The sequence below is a fragment of the Lemur catta genome, chromosome 11 (genome assembly GCF_020740605.2).
Source record: "Lemur catta isolate mLemCat1 chromosome 11, mLemCat1.pri, whole genome shotgun sequence".
In the NCBI taxonomy this organism is placed as follows: domain Eukaryota; kingdom Metazoa; phylum Chordata; class Mammalia; order Primates; family Lemuridae; genus Lemur; species Lemur catta.
The window spans coordinates 49,182,226-49,202,271 of record NC_059138.1 but is presented as its reverse complement, the minus strand read 5'-3'; the positions used below and the strand labels follow the sequence as shown (position 1 = coordinate 49,202,271).

At 39.7% G+C, this 20,046-nt stretch overlaps 1 protein-coding gene across 2 annotated transcripts in view; it reads left to right on the top strand.

Moving 5' to 3' along the window:
• ABCB1 (ATP binding cassette subfamily B member 1) overlaps window positions 1–20,046 on the top strand; it is an 88,421-nt gene that overhangs the window by 12,634 nt on the left and 55,741 nt on the right. For both annotated transcript variants that reach the window (XM_045565471.1, XM_045565472.1), the window contains 3 exons: window positions 4,005–4,173; window positions 17,734–17,785; window positions 19,790–19,981. In XM_045565471.1, the coding sequence (XP_045421427.1) occupies window positions 4,005–4,173; window positions 17,734–17,785; window positions 19,790–19,981 (413 nt within the window). The remainder of the gene's footprint in view (window positions 1–4,004; window positions 4,174–17,733; window positions 17,786–19,789; window positions 19,982–20,046) is intronic.

Here is a 20,046-nt window from a genome sequence, read left to right as displayed (position 1 = left end):
GGATCGCTTAAGCCCAGGAGTTTGAGGTTGCTGTGAGCTAGGCTGATGCCACGGCACTCACTCTAGCCCGGGCAACACAGCGAGACTCTGTCTCAAAAAAAAAAAAAAAAACATAAGACTTCATTAAATAGTCCTACTTTTACATTGTATCCCACTCTAGTAATGATCCTTTCTCTTCTTTTCGACCCAAGATCATCAAAAGGACAGTCAAAAGCCAGGCATAGTGGCATGCACCTGTAGTCCCAGCTACTCAGGAGACTGAGGTGGGAGGGTTGTTTGAGCCTAGCAGTTGGGGGCTGTAGTGAGCTATGATTGCACCTGTGAATAGCCACTGCATTCAAGTCTGGAAGACATAGCAAGGACCCGTCTCTTAGGGGGGAAAAAAAAGTCAAAATACTATCTCTATCTCTTCCTGGATGATTTGATCTTATCCACTCCCGTGACTTCTACTACATACCCTAGAGCCACAAATCTGTGTCCCAAACTCTGAATTCTTTCTACATACTTCCGGGATTGTACTTCCAGGCTAGGCATTCAAACAGGACTAACTGAGACTCTGCCCTCCTTCTGCTCCAACCCTTGTGTCTTCCAGTTTTCCCAGCTCTGGGAGGGGTGCCTCTAGGACAATCTACTATTTCTTGATACTTCCACACTTCATACCCCAAGCTTGAGAGACCTCAATCTTTTCTAAGCATTTTGTGTTCTTTCCTATTTCTGCTTACTGTTCTTTCTGGCTAGAATGCCTTCCTTCTTCTAAATAGTCACTGAACTTTCAAAGCTGGAAGTGGAAGGAAACATCACCTCTTTTATGAAACTTTTCCATAAAGGAGAGAATGACCTTTGGCTGTCTTTTATGTCTATTCTGTACACTATGCTATCAAAGCATACAGAGTACATATTGCATAAATTTTTTTTTTTGCCTTCCTTCTCTTTAAACTCTCTGAAGGCAAAGGTTATATCTTTGCTATTTATCTCTGATCTTTATCTGTCATTATGTTACCAAAAGCTTGGCACTTGTCCTTGAGGCCAACTCAGAAGAACGAGAACAAGTGGTTTGGGGAGGAGGAAAGAGAGGTTTTTATTACTTTGCTGGCAAAGGAGGAAAAATGGGTAGACCTTTTTGTCTCAAAAATCCAAATTTCCGGAACATAAGCAGAAATACAAAGCTTTTAAAGGGAGAGCCCCTCAGTTCTAGGCTATTGTGGTTAAGTATTATAAGGGTTCCATCTCTGCCTAAGACAAAGCCCCACCTGGGCCCACCTGGGAGCTGGTGTCTGCTTGGGGTGCAAGAACAAAAGGCCGCTTCTTTGCTTCTCCCAACTACTGGCCTGAGGCAAGGATGCAGTTTTCAGTTCTCAAAAAGAGTAGGGGAAGTTTTAAAGAGACAGAAATATTTTGTGTGTGGTTTTTTTTTTCTCCCCAGGCCATTCTCTCTGTTATAGTTGAGTAGGCCAACTATAAATGTTTGCATTCATGGCCTGCTTGTTTTTATTATGGCCAGTGATAGTTCTAAAGGCAAAAATGCCCTGTGCTGGTGGGGATGAGAGAAATCTTTGTATATCAACTGTCTTCTCTTCCTGTCCTGAGGAGTTTGATATTTTGTCCACTTTAATAGAGTCTTTAAGAGAAGATAAATAGTTTCTGCCCATCTCTTCCTCTTCATTTGTGTTTTTTAAGGAAATGGGTGAAGGCTTAGTTAAGACAAAGTACATGGTGGCAAAATTAAACCTGCACTCCAGTGAAATAGAAAAAAAAATATCAAAGCATCCTTCTCTCCTTAAGGTTTGAATTTGTAAAGAAAACGATGTTTTTAGGTTATGGAAAGTTATGTCATCAACCCAAACTTAAGCTCCTTTGATTACATTTTTAAGATCTAGAAAGAGTTTAAATGCAAATACCCAAGTATTCTTTTGACACCAAACCTTAACTTTCACTAATCATTTTATAATTTGACTTTGCTTTTTCTCTCCTGTTTTATGAACTGCCATCCACTATTGCCCAGAACTATTCTGCTCTTTATTTCTCCACTTGTCAACTTAGTATTTATTTTCACTTGTTACTAGTGTAATGTCTGTGTTAGCTAACTTAAGGATTGGTTTCTGTCTTCTTGTGAAGTATATGTAAGTTCTAAAATCTTGCTTTTTGCTGCTCTGTCTTTTATGTTATCTGATCTTTGTATCTTTATTTTGTTTTGTATTCCCTGCCTAGGCCTATGACTTTATACTCAGTTTCCTCCCTACATCAAAAATCTGTTGCCTACAGCTACATGTTGCATCCACATGACAACTACCTGCCTCGGGGCTTATCCACAGACTCCCACAGCTGGTTCATCCTGTTTGTTTTTATTTCCTTCATTTGGTTTTCTTTTGATTCTTAGCTAGTTCCTTGAGTTTTATGGGAAAAGTATTAATTGCTTCCCAGGTGGGCCATGAGCCCATCGCTCTTTTTTTTGTTTTTGTTTTTTTTTTGAGACAGAGTCTCATTCTTTCCCCCTGAGTAGAGTGTAGTGGCATCATCATAGCTCACTGCAACCTCAAATTTCTGGGCTCAAGCAATCCCCCTGCCTCAGCCACCCAAATAGCTGGGACTACAAGCACGTGTCACCACATCCAGCTAATTTTTCTATTTTTAGTAGTGATGGGGTCTCACTCTTGCTCTGGTTGGTCTGGAACTCCTGAGCTCAAGCAGTTCTCCTGTCCTGGCCTCCCAGAGTGCTAGGATTATAGGTGTAAACCACCACACCCAACCCCATTCCTCTTACTTTGTCCTCTTCTTGTCACTTTTTGGATCCAAAGAAGCCTTTCTTTCCTCCCTGTGACTTGTCTACAATTAAAGAGATTACACAGATCTTCACTGGTCATTCATTATGGCCGTATTCTATTTTCTCAGGAAAAATGATCCTTGGGAAGCATGCATCTAACTCATTCCTTTCCTCTTCCTGCTCATTATTAAGTTCTAATTAAGTTAAATTCATTTTACATTTTGTTAATTCTGTTGTTCAGCATTTCTTTAACCCAAGCCACTTCCTTAAAACAACACAGTGTTTCCTCTGAAGGGCTTTTTGCATTCATGTTTTTTCCCATGAGATGAAAAGTGCCTTTTAGTCTTATAACCTACAGCAACAAATACTATATTATAGTCCCACTGACACCAGAAAGAGGACCCCAAAACTAGGGTCAGGCCTGAAGGCCAAGGGCGTTCTTGGCTTCATTCAGGAAAGAATTGAAGTGTGAGCCTTAAGCTGGAAATGAAAGCAAAACTTATGAAATACACAAACAGCAAGCAGGCTACCCCATAGATGGAGTAGCACCTGTACATTGCTGGCAAACTCTATTTATGGCTATCTCTTGATCATGTGCTAAATAAGGAGTAGATCATTCATGGGCTTTTTGGGAAAAAGGTGTAGATTTCTAGGAATCAGGGGTCCTCCTCTTTTTGTACCATATAAGGTAACTTCCAGGGGTTGTCATGTTGATTGTAAACTGTCATGGGGCTGGTGGGAGTTTTTTTTAGTATGTGAATATATTATAAGCAGAGTACAATGAGCTATGAGGGTGAGCAGAGGTCATTTAAGTTACCATCTTGGCTCTTAGTGGTCTTAACTAGTTTCTTCACTACATCCAGTATTCCTGTTTTTGTGGGAAATCTTGGTTTGGGTCTTGCAACTTTTTAACAAGTTGGGCCTGCTGGTTTCCTATCTTACTATTAAAGACTTTTATAGTTTCCCAGAATGTCCCATCCTTCTTATCAGATTTCATATAAGAAGAGAAGACAGATTAAGTCCAACATGAAGAATTAGGCCAGAACTCAATAGAAGAATCAAATGCCCATTTCTGTTTAGGCTATTGCAATAGTTTAGCAAAGGTAAAGGGTATCTTGGACTAGGATAGTAGCAGTAGAAGTCTGAAAAATGTTTGGATTTTGGATATGTTTTGAAAGCAAAGCATACCATCCATGAAACTGTACTAATTTTTTCTATGCTCTTCTTTTTTCTCCTTTTTTAGTTTCGCTATTCAAATTGGCTCGACAGGTTGTATATGGTGGTGGGATCTTTGGCTGCCATCATCCATGGTGCTGCACTCCCCCTTATGATGCTGGTGTTTGGAGAAATGACGGATAGCTTTGCAAATGCAGGAAATACAGATCAAATTATTTCAAACTCAACTAATCAAAGTAAGTATTATTTGTGGTTCCAATTTTATTGGAAACTCGCAGGAAAACCAATCACTTAGAGTGATGTTTGTGGAGCCTTTACTAAATACACACTAGTGTGTTTAGTCCTGTGGGAGGTTCTGAGCTATAATTCATCTTTGTAATGAGTTTGAAAAGATAATATTTATAAGCATTAGAATATGCAGTGGAAGTGATGGTGGAGATATGTAGAAAAAGAGAGAGCTCTATGAAGTCAGAAATATTCTAGAAAGTTTTAGAAAGAAGTCCAGGAACCTAGTCAGAACTTTGAATGGTAAGTAGAAATCTGTTATGAGATGCCCTGACAGAGTGGATGGTTGTAAGGCAGGAGTCAAGGTGATCCTAAAATTTTGTTTTTTTTTTTTTTGATCCTAAAGTTTTTATCCTGAGAAACTAGAAGGATGCAGTTACTATTAACACAGATGAGAAAGGTAGAAGGAGAGTAGATTTGGGCAGTAAATTTGCGAAATTTAGTTTTGTACATTGTCATGCATTAGGCTGGAAGCAGATGCTGGAATGGGGCCAAAAGAAGTTATACGTGAGAGAGAGAGAGAGAGAGAGAGAGAGAGAGTGTGTGTGTGTGTGTGTGTGTGTGTGTGTGTATTTTAGGATGGAAGAAATAATAGGAATAGCTTGTCTGTGTGTTAATGGAAGTGATCCAAAAGAGAAGAGAAAGTGATATTTGAAAGAGAGGAAAGAGATTTTTCTGGAATGATATCGTTGAGAAAGGATGGGATCCAATGCTCGGGAGGAAAGGTTTGCTTTAGGTAGGAGCATGGTTAGTTCATCTAGAATAACAGGTGGGAAGAGAGTGTGTTTGAGAATTAGTGCCCAAGGTGGGTAGATAAGGAGGAGAGAATCTGTAGAAGTTTTTTCTGATTACTTCAGTTTTCTCAGTGAAGTAGGAAGCAAGATATTTGGCTGATAAAAAGATGTAACACAGCCCTCTAGGAGAGTGGGAAAGTAAATGAACTATTTAAATAATTTGGACATAACTCTATTTCCTTCTCTCACTAAAGTGGGGAGAGACGGATTGATATCTCTAAGCTTCCTAGTTCACCTCTGGTTGAGTATAGATTTCATTTAAACTAAAATACTCAAAGACAACCACCCAGTTTCCACTCAGGTGGTAAAATACTGAAAATGCCTGTTTGAGAATATACTTGAAAATATAGTGATACAACTTAGCTTACAAGGACCCTTCAACTTTCAGACTTTTAAGTCTCTAATGAATGCTATGAATCCTTTCCCCAGAAACATGCACATAAATATTCATACCAATTTGGGGGTATATATGGATCTTTTGATACTTATCAGTGGGTCCTGGGAACTACTTTGTGATCTTCCTGAAAAGTACACTATTTATGCTCAGGTAGGACTACGTCAATTATGTGAGTGCAGGTAATGAGTTGGGCTATAAAATTTATGGTGTGTTTGAGTTAGGTAAAATTCTTCTGTGTTTATTACATCCTTTCACAGCATTCAAAGGGATCTGCAAAAAGATTCTGCACTACCTTTGATCTTGCACCTTTCTTTTATATCATTCACCAAAAGGAAGTGCTCTCTGAATTCATTGGTTCCTAGACACGCAATATTTGGCAATATTCTGTGAAGTTAGTTCTCTTACCACTACGTAGTGGAAGAATCAAATCTTTCTATGCTCTCTGGTAGCTCAGCAGACCTAATGGGTAGGTGCGTCTATGCCCATTCAGATCCTACCCACTTTTTTATGAAGTCCAGACGCAGACACTGCTCTAACAGTGTGAGAGCTGTGGTACTAGTCATGCTGTGCTTCTGCATGCGGTAATAAAGGGACAGCTGCTGGTCTCATTTATATATCAATAAGGAAATTATAGGCTATTAAAACAGTTGGTGGGCAAGTCTGGAAGAGCAGGCCATCAAATGACTGCCTAAAGCTAACAGAGCTGAACTCTGCTGGGCCACAATAAACTAAGCTTGTGCTACATCCATTGATCTCTCTTTTTTAAAACTGCATGAACATTTGTATACGTCATATCTCCGTCACCCAGATCTTAATTGGCTCTTACAAGGAAAAAAGTGATCTGTGTAAGTAGAAGTAGTAATCATTGCCAGCTTTACCTAAACCACCTGCAGACACGTGCGATAGACAGTGCTATGGGCTGAGTGTTTGTGTTCCCCCAAAATTCACATGCTGAAATCCTAACCCCAGTGTGATGGTGTTCGAGGGTGGTGCCTTTGAGAGATGATTAGGTCATGAGAGCAGAGCCCCCATAAATGTGATTAGTGCACTTATAAAAACAGACCCCAGAGTGCTTCCTGGTTCCTTTCACCATGTGAGGACACAGCTAGAAGGTACCGTATATGAGCCAGAAAATGGGCCCTCACTAGACGCCAAACCTGCCTTGATCTTGGACGTCCTTTCCAGCCTCCAGAACTATGAGAAATAAATTTCTATTGTTTATAAGCTCCCCAGTTTATGGTATTTTGATACAGCAGCCCAAATGGACTGACAGATAGTAGACTGACTTAGTTACCTCATAACATGCATGAGTTCCCAAACAGATGATGGTCTAGCTGTGAAGACTAGCTCCCTCCTGGACAGGCCTGTGTGTCTTCATGCCAATCAAAGTCTCCGAGGCAGACAGCGGGCACATCACCACACCTTGTCAGCTGGTAATTTGGACTTCCATCTTCATACATGTCTGGATCATATGGCTTCTGCTGAGGTTGTAGTTCGTGGTGCACTCATTACCGGTCATTCCCATTCAGCTCACTCTTCCAGTTTTGGGAAACCTTAGAGAAATGATTGAAAGTTTGCCTCTGTCACGCTCTTTAGAGGTGGTGTATTTAGCAGTAAAACAGCAGGCTCTGAAGTTAGACTTCCTGGCTCTAAAACCCCACCCATACCAATTTTTAATTTTGAGGTTTGGGGAAATTTCTTCATACTTTATTTGTTTAAAATAGTTGAATAACAACAGAACCTACTTCATAGGATGATTGTGAAAATTAAATGGATTTATTCACTTAAGACTCACTAAGTAGAGCCTAGTCATAAAAAAGTGCTTAACAAATACTAGGTGTCCTTAAACTATGGCCCACAGGCCTAATTTGGCCTGCTGCCTCTTTTAGTATAGCCTGTGAACTCAGAATAGTTTTTACATTTTTAAATCATTGAAAAACTATCAAAAGAACATATTTTATGACACATGAAAATTGTATGATATGTAAATTTCAGCATCTGTAAATAAGGTTTTAATGAAACACAGCCACACCTATCATTTACGTACTGTCTATGGCTACTTTGATGCCACCGTGGTACATAGAGTAGTAGTGACAGAGACTGTAGGGTCTGCAAAGCCTAAGATATTTACTGTCTGGCTGTTTATAGAAAAAGGTTGCTGATCTCGGAGGTAGGGTATTGAGTGAGGTATTATTATCTTCAATCAGTTCATCAATGAATTTGTATTAAAGCATTTTATGAGCCAGCTATAGTACATGCTCTTTTCATTCCCAGCTTTCAGAAAGCTTAATGTAGTGGGAGGGATGGACAAGTGAACCAACAAATGCGGTTGGATAGGATTAGTACTGTGATACACAGATAGACAAAATGCTCTGGGAAAGGAGAGGAGGAACCCTGAGTCCATATGTAGGAATCATGGGAGGCTTCCAAGAGGAGGTGATAACCAAGTTTGGTCAGCACCTTTCTCTTATACAGAATAAACCTGTTCTGTGTAACAAGTGAAACTGTTCAAAAATAAGGATTAAATAAAAGTTAATACGCTTCCTCTCTGCCACTCCTCATTGCCACTCCCCTTCTGTATATCTTTTCATGCCTTTCCAAAGGCAGCATGCCATCTCTGCAGTAATTTTTACTCTAGGACACTTAATACACTATCACTAACCTGCTTGTCTGCAGATTCAGACTTCCAGATACTCTAAAGCCTACCTGGATAGGGTGGAATAACATCAAAATTTTTGATGCTGGTCTCAGAGGTGAGGACAAACATGCTCTGTGATGCTTGTGAAGGGAGAGCGAGCCTGGGATGTCAGCTGCTCTCAGACCTTTCTTGTTCTTGCCATTTCCTAGATGGAACCTCATTATGTCTCCCTGGGTGGTGGACTAGATACCAGAGCCACCTCACTGGAGAAGTATTCCTTGCTTAAGGCAACTTGGATTTGCTGAGGCTCTTGGAAGCCTGAGGGTTTTTACACTAAACATGGGATCTAACTAGACAGCTCTAAAGACTTTTTGAGTGAGCATATCCTTCTTTGCTACTGCAATAGACCCCTCACAAGCTTTCTCTTCCCGTGATGGCTTGCCTCAATTATCAGACATCTGTCGTTGTCCTGCGGTTTTATTGTAAACCTGACTTCCTGTCAATCTATTTCCATCTATGCCTATCTTGTTAGAATTTGTGCAGCCTTTGCCTTAAAACCTCTGATGACTGGGGCCTGGGAACACTCTGGTTCTGTCTTATCATTTTTGTAAACAAAGATTAACCACTGATGAATTTTTTTTTTTTTTTGAGACAGAGTCTCGCTCTGTTGCCCGGGCTAGAGTGAGTGCCGTGGCGTCAGCCTGGCTCACAGCAACCTCAAACTCCTGGGCTTAAGCGATCCTCCTGCCTCAGCCTCCCGAGTAGCTGGGACCACAGGCATGCGCCACCATGCCCGGCTAATTTTTTCTGTATATATTTTTAGTTGTCTATATAATTTTCTTGCTATTTTTAGTAGAGACGGGGGTCTCGCTCTTGCTGAGGCTGGTCTCGAACTCCTGACCTCGAGCGATCCACCCGCCTCGGCCTCCCAGAGTGCTAGGATTACAGGCGTGAGCCACCGCGCCCGGCCCCACTGATGAATTTCTGTAGTATTTTGTGAAATGTCTTCTTTTGTTTTTTCCTGATATCTCAATCTCTTTCATGGAATGAATTGTCTTCTTCCTCATGAGACTGACTGCTATCTGGAAATGAGCCTAGATGCAGGTGATTGTGGTTTCATATGTATTGTGTTGAAGGTGACAGGTTGGGAACACATATAAATGACATCCAGGCAGTTGAAGAAATGACACTGAACTTAGGCATAAAAAGACTAGAAGTCAGGTGTGGTGGCTCATACCTGTAATTCTCGTTCCTTGGGAGGCTGAGGCAGAAGGATCACTTGAGCCCAGGAGTTCAAGGCCAGCCTGGGCAACATAGTGAGACTCTATCTCTAAAAAAAAGAGGAAAGAAAAAAGAAAAAGAGTAGGACTAGAGACTCGGCAATATTTAAGTTGAAGATGTTAAATCTCTTGAGAATAGGATATGGAGAAAAGTAGAAGGAATGGAAGCCCTGAGCCTTGAAAAACTCAATTGTTACCAATAACTAAAGCTAACCTTTATTGAGCATTTAATATGTACTGGGTGCTACTCTTAGAGCTTTACATATGTTAACTCTTTTAATGTACATGACATTATATATATATAAATATAATATATAATACATATTATATATTATATAATAAAATATAATATATAATACACATTATATATAATATAAAAATATATAATATATAAATATAATATATATTTCCAATATATATATTTGGAAATGGGCATTCAAATTGCCTGAGGTCATGTGGTTAGTGAGCAGCAGAGTCAGGATTTAAACCCACACAGACTGACACTGAGTCCATGCAATGAAGGAACTAGAGGGGTACCCAGAAAGGAAGACACTGAGGACAGAATACTCATGCAGAAATTAAAGGACACAGGGGACATTTGCTATGTCTCATGGTAGTTAGTACCCAAAGATGCTCTTAAGTAAACTCTTGACTGTTCATTTTGTATAATGATTTAATTTATGCTATATCCATATTGATAACTTTTCTCTTTCTTCAAAACTATGTTATGGTTTATTCTGTTTATTTTCTTACCAGATTGTGGGAAGAAGAGTAGAGAAAATGAGATACTCAAATTCCTAGTATAAGTTAATAAATCAGAGAAAAAGGGGAAAAGTGGAAAGAACTTACTTTTATATTTTCATTTCTATTCTCACTGCTTTAAAACCCATAAGGAACATGAAAGCTATGTGTGAAATGCCAGTTCTCAAAATGGTATTTTTATTTTAATATGAGTGTATAAATTGTGTATTGATCTTGTACCTGTGTTTCAAGACTTTGGTGTTGTAAGCAAACAAAACATTGTCATGCTATGACAATGTGTCAGTGCTGTGTCCTTAAGCCCAACATTATGGGCATACTCCAAACTAGAATTTTAGCTACTACTGAAATTCTAAATACTTGATAAAGAATTTCATAATGGATCTGTTTTCTTTTATTTGTTCAAGGCTTTGCTCTTAACCATTTCATTGGAAACAACTTAGGGTTAAATTTTGAGGAAATTGATTACCAAATAATGATAAAACATTTCAAAATATATTGTTTAGTTTTGGCAGTTTAAGTTTGAGTTAAACTTAAATATGACTGTTTTTTCTGTAATATATAGTATAATAAGTTTTTTTGATTAATTATTTTTCAACCCCAAAGTTAGATTAGTTACGATGTAATCTCTACAATATATTATAAAAAGAGCAAGAAACAATCCCCCCAAAACAAACCCCCACACACACAGAAACACAGTACCTGATCCATTCTAGGTGCTTAAGAAATGGAATGAATAAGTGAAAGACTGAATCATAGAATTTTGTGGGTAAAGAGTAGCCTAGAATATTATCTAGCCCAAACCCATAATTTTATAGATATGCAGTAGAACCGTGCCCAGAAGCTGAAGCAATGTAGTCACAGTGGAATAACTTGATGGTTGACAGAGCTGAGTTCCTGGGCTAGGAATCCTGCCTTTTAGTCTGGTATGTTTTCTATTCTACCAGTGGTTTTCAAACTTTGCCTAAAATGGAAGCAAATGTCAGCAATTTCCACTTGGTTTTTTTTTCTTCCTGAGACGTTGTCCTGTAGGTTTGCCTTGGGATGTCAGGCAGGTCAGGCATCACCCAATGAGGAGATGGTAGCTGCTGGAATGACCGGTCACCTGCAGTAATCCCAACCACACTGAGTAGCAGGCTCCAGCCTGGGCAAATGTGAGAGAGACTGATCATGTAGGCAAAAGGTCCAATTCCTCTTGCTTGCGGCTGATGGAGCTCCCTGCACAAGAAGACAGAGAAAATTGGAGTCAATGTTCTTGAGCAAGCAGGGGCCTTGTGAATGGTTTAAGTCAGTGGTTTACTAACTTTTCGTTAGTCAGAGAACCCCCTAAGTAAATAGCATCTGTCATGAAAGCTCACAGGGAAAGCATTTCAAAGGGAGGCTGCCCAGGTTGAAAGTAGTAGAAGGGAGTGCAGAGCCCAGGTCTCTGCTGGTGGTCTGCTGTCCTGCCAACCTGGCAGCAGTGCCAGGGTCGCTCTGTAGAGTCTGACCACCTATATCCCTGGCTGCAGCCTGTGTCCAGAGCCTCCTCACGTCTTGCTAATAAAACTCTAACTTCTAACTCCTCTCCTTCCACCGTTGCTCACTTTTGCCCAGTTATCCACACACTATCAGAGTGAGCTTTTGGAAACATTAGTCAGGTTTCCTGTGGCATGGAAGAAATACAAACTCCTTATGATGTCTTGCGTGATCTGGCCCCCGCCTGCCCCGTCAGTCTCATTGCTAACTGCTGGCTACCGTCCACGCACGCTGGCTGCCTTCCGGGTCCTGGAACATTCCTGTCTCCTCCCTGGGCTGGGGTGGTGCAGACCCTGTCTCGTCTCTCTGAAACCGCTGCTGCTTAACATTCCGTTCTCCCTCCGAAAGACCTTTTGTCCCCAACTCACCCCAAAGTCACTCTAACATCACGGGTTTATTTACTTGTTCAGAGTTATTACGTTAAAATTATCTTGTTAATTTATTGGTTTACTTATTATAGTTTCTTGAGTGGGGAGAAAGGCATACAAGGAAAAAAAAGAGGTTCCTGGGAAAAGCAGCAGTGTTACCTGTCACCTGAGCTTTGGGGCCTGAAAGGGAAGGGATTTCCTGCTTGAGCGGAAATTTTACAAGATTAGAGGAAGTGGCTGCCTCAGTGCCTAGAACAGTGTCTGGCACGAAGTCTCTGTGGAAGATGGTTTGAAAATCACCGTTTTAGTATAATCTCAGTTTACCAGTTAGAAAATCACCAATGTGACCATGTCATGTACTTTTTATTCCTACTGTTCTTGAGTGCTCCATAGTTAAAATAAGTAAACATACTGAAATATTTGGGTCTGATAAAAGTATAACATAATGTATCCCTAAATGGTACGGAGTCTTTAGTCATACTGTGGGCACAGTTCAGTTGTAGGTTCCTTTGAAGTCTTACTTGAGTTTAGAAAAGGCTTTTCTTACCAGGTAGAATGGTCTGCTACATCTCCTTTTGATCTTGTAATACATGGGATACTTATATACAAAATAGGAGAATGATTGGATGGAGTATTTTGAGGATTGTTCTGGCATATGTGGAGGCTCTGTGGAACCACTTGTAAATCTTTGGGCCAGGCTAGGTGACAACAGATACAGTGGGTTGGGCACTGGGCTTATAAAGACAAGCAAGACATAGTCCAGTTTTCTGTGAGCACACACCAATGGGAGTGGTAGGATGAGATAAACACAAGTAATCATATTTCTAGCATTGACTTAGTAAATTGAGTCATGTGTCAATTACTGTGGAATTCAATGACAAGGAGAGTCACTCTACGAGGGGCAAGCCATTCGAGAAGGGGCAATATTGTAGCTCATTCATGGAGGGGGAGTATTTTCCAGGAGAAAAATTTTGGTAAAGGGCATTCCAGGTAGAGAAAGCAGAGTGCATAAAGTCTGGAAGGAAGAAAATGAACAGGGGGGTTAAGGAACAGCAAACCCCTTAGTGTACTTACAGCCAGGGCTACACAGGAGTGGGGAGAGCTAGTGAGAACAGGGATGAGGAAGTGGGGTGAGCTGAGGCTAGAAAGGTGTACAGTGAATGTAAAAATTATTCCAGAATCCAAGTGTGTGTAAAACATAACTTTTATTTTTATTTTTATTTTTATTTTTTTTTGAGACAGAGTCTCACTTTGTTGCCCGGGCTAGAGTGAGTGCCGTGGCATCAGCCTAGCTCACAGCAACCTCAGACTCCTGGGCTTAAGCGATCCTACTGCCTCAGCCTCCCGAGTAGCTGGGACTACAGGCATGAGCCACCATGCCCGGCTAATTTTTTTGTATATATATTTTTAGTTGGCCAGACAATTTCTTTCTATTTTTAGTAGAGACGGGGTCTCACTCTTGCTCAGGCTGGTCTTGAACTCCTGACCTCGAGCGATCCACCCGCCTCGGCCTCCCAGAGCTAGGATTACCGGCGTGAGAAAACATAACTTTTATATAACATAATTTCCATCTTGAGTCTCTCTTAAGCTAACGTGGCAGAAACCTAATCTCCGTTATTTTAGGGTATCCCTCACCTTTTCCTGGGTATGTCTGGGAGGCCCATATAGTTCCAGGCGAGTGTGGAGGCCAAGTGATGATTAACATCATTTTCTACGCAGGCATTCCATCAGGCGCTCTCGTTCTCCTCTCCTAAAATCTTTGGTATCACTCTGTTCCTTGTGTGTCTCTCTAGGTCCAAAGAGATGCTGGGAGGCTGTCCTGAAGCCTTCTCCTCAACTCACTACATAATTGTTCCTTTTCCCAGGTCTCACTCCAGGGTCCGCTTAGGTGGCAGGAGGCAGGGCTCCTCTCTCCTGGGTCCTCCCAGTGCCTGTGCTGTCATCAATTCTCGTCTCTTCTTCTCAGCATGCAGAAAATACTTTTTAGTCTAAAAGGGTGGAGCTTAGTCTCATGACATTTAAGCAAAATATTTTGTCAGGCTCAGTTTCCTCCTCAAACTTCAAGGACAACCAAGAAAAAACGTACACACTCTTACGCTGCAGCAGCCCTGTCTCGAGACAGTGACTGCACAGTGCTCTAGCTGCTGGAACGACGAGAAAGGTGTGGGGATAAAGAAAATATCTGGAAAATCATTGGTTGATATTTCAAAAATATTATCCTCCTACATGTCTCCTGTGGCAAGATTTGCAAAGGGGTAATATGACATGTTATGGATCTTGGACTCTATGCTGTGGACTGCCATTGACGGTTATGCGTGTAAGCAATAGGATTATATTTTTGTTTCCAAAGATAAAATCTGGTGGCAACATGAAGACCTGATAGGAGTAGAAAGACCAGCTAGAAGGCTTTCGTTAGAATAGAGGTAAGAGATGACGAGGACCAGAACGAGATCATTAACTGTGAGGAGGGAGAGGATTCGAATAGCTCCAGACAGAGGTTTGGGAGTCACGGAAGCTGTGGAAGTGGCTGAGGTCACCCTGGGAGCGTGCATGGAATTCCGGGAAACACCAGCGTGTAGGGAGGAGGGAGAGCGGGAGCCAGTGCCCCAGGCGAAGGCAGAGAGGTCAGAGTGGGTGGGAGGACCAGGAGAATGAGGTTCTAGAAGCCAGATGATGAGAAAGTAGTCAAGAGTCTAAGCAAATATTTTGTTAAAATAAATGCTACACTTAGATGTTTAGCTTTCTTATACTGATTATTCGGCTGATATTTTTATATAGCCCAGAGAGTTTCTGGCTTTTTCCCACTGAGAACGATACTAATTTTTGAATACTATTCAAATATTCTTCTTTGTAAGTGTTAGTTTGCATGGTAGTCCTTTGACAGTCACGTAAGGAAAAAGTTACTGGTCTGTATGATCCCTAAGGTCATTTCAGCTTGAAACTTTTGATTTTGTGAAAACATGTCTCAGGAATTTTACAAGGAACTCACAGAGGAGGGAAAAATCTCTAGGCCAGAGACGTTTTAATGAACAAATGTTGATTGGAAGAGAAAAAATGTTGTTTGGAGGAGGTCTAAAGAACATGATGTCTTTATTTCGTTCTTTGGCTAATAGAGATTATCTGTCAAAGGACCTGAATGCCCATTTTTGTCCTGACTGGTGCACTTTGACACTCTCTGAGCACAAATAAAAGGAACTTGGTGCTAGAATTGCTTTCTGATGACTGAAACTATAAATATGGTATAGTTGTTCACGTAAACATAAAAGAGCCAGTTTTGACCTTGAACATAATTATTTACTTTTTGAACCATATGAAAATAAATGAATGTAGACTTAGAAGTTACCATTGCCCAAGAACATTTGTTTAAATTGTCTTGGTCCCTTATCTCTAGAATTGAGGAAACTGGTAGTATTTTCAGTTAGACTTGAAAATAGATCTCGATTTGGTAGTGATACACAGTAGTAACAATTTATACTATTTAGAAACATTTCATAGCTAGACAGAGAAGATGGAAATCTGTGATGAGAGGTTTTCCAAGATTGATTTGGGGAAAAAATTCCTCACCTGATTATTCAATATCTTGTTTTATTTTTGAAAATGTGGAGCAGAAGAAATCTCACAACCGACTTAAAGAAAAATTCCATCTGAAAAAATTTATTGTATTGACATAAAGGAAAGCAGTCTAGGATTTCTCCTAGGTGCTTTGCTATGTCTCTGCCTCTCTTTATCACTGCCTTGCTTTCTGTCTTACCCCTTCATGGAGTTGTCCCCATGGTTCTGTGCTTGGCCTGCTATTTTCTTTGTACTTGTCATGCTGTCCTCACAGGTAAGGAGAGGTGGTTTTTTTCTTTCCTGAATTGAGCTGTGGCCTCCCCCAGCACATGACTCCTGAATCTTTAGATCTGAACTCTCTCCGGAACTGGAAAGTCATACTCTGAATACTTATTGGACATCTTCAGTTCAATGTGCCAGGCACTACCAAATAAAAATGTTCAAGACTGAACTGCTAATCTTCTCTCATTTGACCAAACCAGCTCTTTTTGCTGGCTTCTTGTTTCCCACCATGACATCAACAATCTCCAAATGCTTAGGCTTGAGGTCTTGATCATTTTTATTTTTTGCTCTCTCCGCTTACATTCCATCAGTTGCTCAGTCTTGTAACTTCTTCCACCTTAAATCTTGCTAACACTAGTACTTTCCTTTTCTATTCTCATTTAGATTCTCTTTCCCTACATAACTTTAGTAGCTCAAGTCCCTTAGTCTCTCCTCTTTCCAGTTAAACTTTTTTTTTTTTGGAGACAGACTCTCACTCTGTTGACTCAGGTAGAGTGAAGTGGCAACATCATAGCTCACAGCAACCTCGAACTCCTGGGCTTAAGCAATCCTCCTTCCTCAGCCTCCTGAATAGCTGGGACTACAGGCGCCTGCTACTATGCTAGCTAATTTTTCTATTTTCTTTTTTTCTTTTAATTTCAGAATATTATGGGGTACAAATGTTTTGGTTACACAAATTGCTTTGTACAGTTTGAGTCAAAGTTGTAAGTGTGCCCATCACCCAGGTGTAGTGTCCATTGTACCTATTAGGTGTGATTTTACCCAAACCCTCCTCCCCCCCTCCCACTTGCTTGATTTCCACTGAGTTTTACTTCCATATGTGCACATGCACAACACCTGCAGGGCCTAGATTATCTTTCCAGCCATGCGTGTAACTACCTCATTCCATTCAGCAACACACCCCAGACCCCAGCCAAACTGGCTTACTCATTCTTCAGACATACCAAGGACTTTGACCACGTTGTTCACTTTGCCAGAAATATTCTTTTCTCCCCTTTCCACCACCTATCACAATCAGACTCACCTGAACTAGGCCTTCTCATATTGTAGCATAACTTTTTGGGATGACTACAAGAGTTAAAGTGTGTCTCCCCTTTGATCTAGCAGTCCTGATCGTGATAATTTAGCCTATAAAATATTTACCATATGTACATATATAACAAGTGTGTATAAGTATACTTAATGCAGCATTGCTCAGAACAGTAAAATATTGGAAACATCTGAAATAGATACAGCCTTGAAAAAATAGGTATACATATACTGACATGGAAAATTGGCCACTAAATGTAAATTATTCCATCCGTTAAAAATAAGTGTGTGTATATATTTGTGCATATGTGTATACATAAAAGAAAATCTGAAAATGTACACACCAAAATGTTTAACAGTGGTTATTGGTGTGGGTGTGTGGGGAGGGGTAAAGTTATGAAGAACTTTTATAATATACTCTGTCTAAAAATGTTAGCATTTGCTCATATTGGGTAATGAGCTCACTGGTGTTTATTACACTGTTCTTTATATTTGATATTTTTAAATGAAAATAAAAACTGGAAATGCAGTATTAGATTTTCAATACATACTTTATTGTCAAATATGCATTGATATTTATTAGGACAAGAATGCTAAAAGAGATTTTTCTCTCATGGCATCTTGGAGGGATAGTATTTCTGCTGATAGAATACTTCTTATGAAATGTGGGTTTCTTCTTAGAAATAAACATTGAATTTAGTGTGTGTGTGGTTGTACACAACCAGCAGGGAAGTATTTGAATGGATGCCATAATGCTTACATATAATGAAAACTGAGTCAGTTTTTTTGTGTGTAAATCATCAACTGAAATGAGTTTGATTAATTTTTGTATGCCTGTTTTTAATGGAGACCAAAGAGACATAAATGCTATGTGTTTGTTTTGTGGTGGTTTAGGTAATGGCAGCAGTACAGAGATCTTCGCCAATCTGGAGGAACAAATGACCACGTAATTAGACACTCTCCTTACTATTGTTAAGCGTTTCTGTAACAATCAAATAGTAGCAATGTTTAAAATTTTGCATTATCAAAATAGAAGTCTGAAGTTTTGAGGAGAACAATACCATTGTTGGTTTTCTAGGAGGATACAATGTAGAATTTTTTTAGGAACAGAATTTTTGCATAAGATGTACTAAAGTTAAGCCTAAAATAGACTTATGTATGTATTGATAAATATAGAATATTATGTATAGGGAAATTAGAGCAGTTTAAAGTGGACTTTTAAAATGTAATTAAATTAAGAGCCATTGTTTTCAATAGCTTGTAATCATTAGTTTGCTTCCTAGGTGTTTTCAGTCATGATAACATGATCAGCCAACAGGAATTTCTTAAACTCACCATTTGATTCTAAACAATGAAATAAAACATCTTAGAATAAATATAATCACTCTAACTTTAACTCACCTTGGGGAAGCTTTTTGTTAATGATTTACATAGTTTGAAGTTTATTCCCCAGAATAGCTTATGGCAGATTTCCAAAGGTGTGTATTGGTGAATCAGAAGGTAATGCTTCTACATTATCCTGTAAATGATATGGTAGATTTGAAGAAAATAGAGATACTTGATCATATTTTGAAAGATAAGAAGCAAATACTCCCAAGAATTCCTGTGGAGCGGCATTATTTTTTATATTGGGGGAAATGAAATAGAATGTCTTGTAATCATCACGTGCTTAAATATAAATATATTTTGAGTAAACATGCACTGATGATTGAAAGTACATAAACTGATTCTCAAAGCGTGAGTTCTACTTGTTAAAGGAGATTTCTTTTTAGCTATCTCTTGCTATACCAAGTGCTATAACACTTGGATAATAATTAACTATTGAGTTATCTATTAACTAAAATTTAGTGCTCTAATTACATCTTCCATGATAAATACATTGTAAATTACATGGTGCAGGTTGGGGAAGACTTGTTTACCAAGGTTCCTGATAGGTGGAGCACTGAATTGTGAACAGTAACAGCAAAGACTACTTACTAGATAGCCGTCTTTATATCTTCTGCATGGTGCATACACACATTTTAATTTGAAGATGACAAGTGGTGAACCTTAAAAGTGGGAATATTGGAATACTGTATTTCATCTTAAAATGTTTGCCTTTAACCTAAAAATTGTTTAGTGAAGCCCAAGAATTGTTTGCTTTTTTAAATGTGAAGACTCAGAGCAAGGAAACATCAATTCAGCACTTCTAGATTGATCAAGGGTCTGGTTTTAGATGATGCCTGTTTCTTATTGTTAGAGTTTAAATTGGAAGGGCTACTAGTTGATTCATTAAGCATTTTAGGATAACTCATGATAGCCAGTTAGGCAGATGATATAAAAATACTTTTTAAAGTTCTCAGTCATCTCTTGGCATCTAAGCTCTGCCAGATTAATAGCCCAAAGGCCAAGGGACGATTTCCATTTCTTGGTTCCACTTTCTAACCAGTTATGTCACTTCTTCCCATTCCCCGATACGCAAAGACCACCCCAAAGTGCCCATCAACTGATGCAATAAAAGTAGACAGGACCACACAGGTGGATCTTACCTGATGCTGGGACCCCCCCAACACACCACACAGCCTTTCACAGTAACTGGCATTCTCCGAGTGCTTGCTATGTGCCAGGCACTGGCCCAAGTATATTTCACACACGACTAGCTGACTGTTCTTATCTCCACTGTACCAATTAGAAAACTGAGGCTTAGAAAAGTTAAGCAGCTTGCCTGAGATTCCACAGGAGTGAAGTGAAGAGCTGGGATTTGAGCCAAAGCAGGAACCACTCTTAACCCTTCTACTATACTGGTGCAGACATAGTTGGAAGTTGACCATCAACACTGCTTGTTACAACCCCTTCTTATTTATTGAGAATGGCGAGATACCCAGATAACTGAAAAAATAAATGTGTGGTTTCTTTGGGAAAGATACATCAATTAGAAAACAGTACGTGCAGTGTTCTTGTTGTTTTTCAGGTATGCCTATTATTACAGTGGAATCGGTGCTGGGGTGCTTGTTGCTGCTTACATTCAGGTTTCATTTTGGTGCCTGGCAGCTGGAAGACAAATACACAAAATTAGAAAACAGTTTTTCCATTCTATAATGAGACAGGAAATAGGCTGGTTTGATGTGCATGATGTTGGGGAACTTAACACCCGGCTCACAGAGTAAGTACTTAGTTTAATGTTCAACTCGGATGTGGTTCTTATTCTTAATAAAATGAAATACGTGT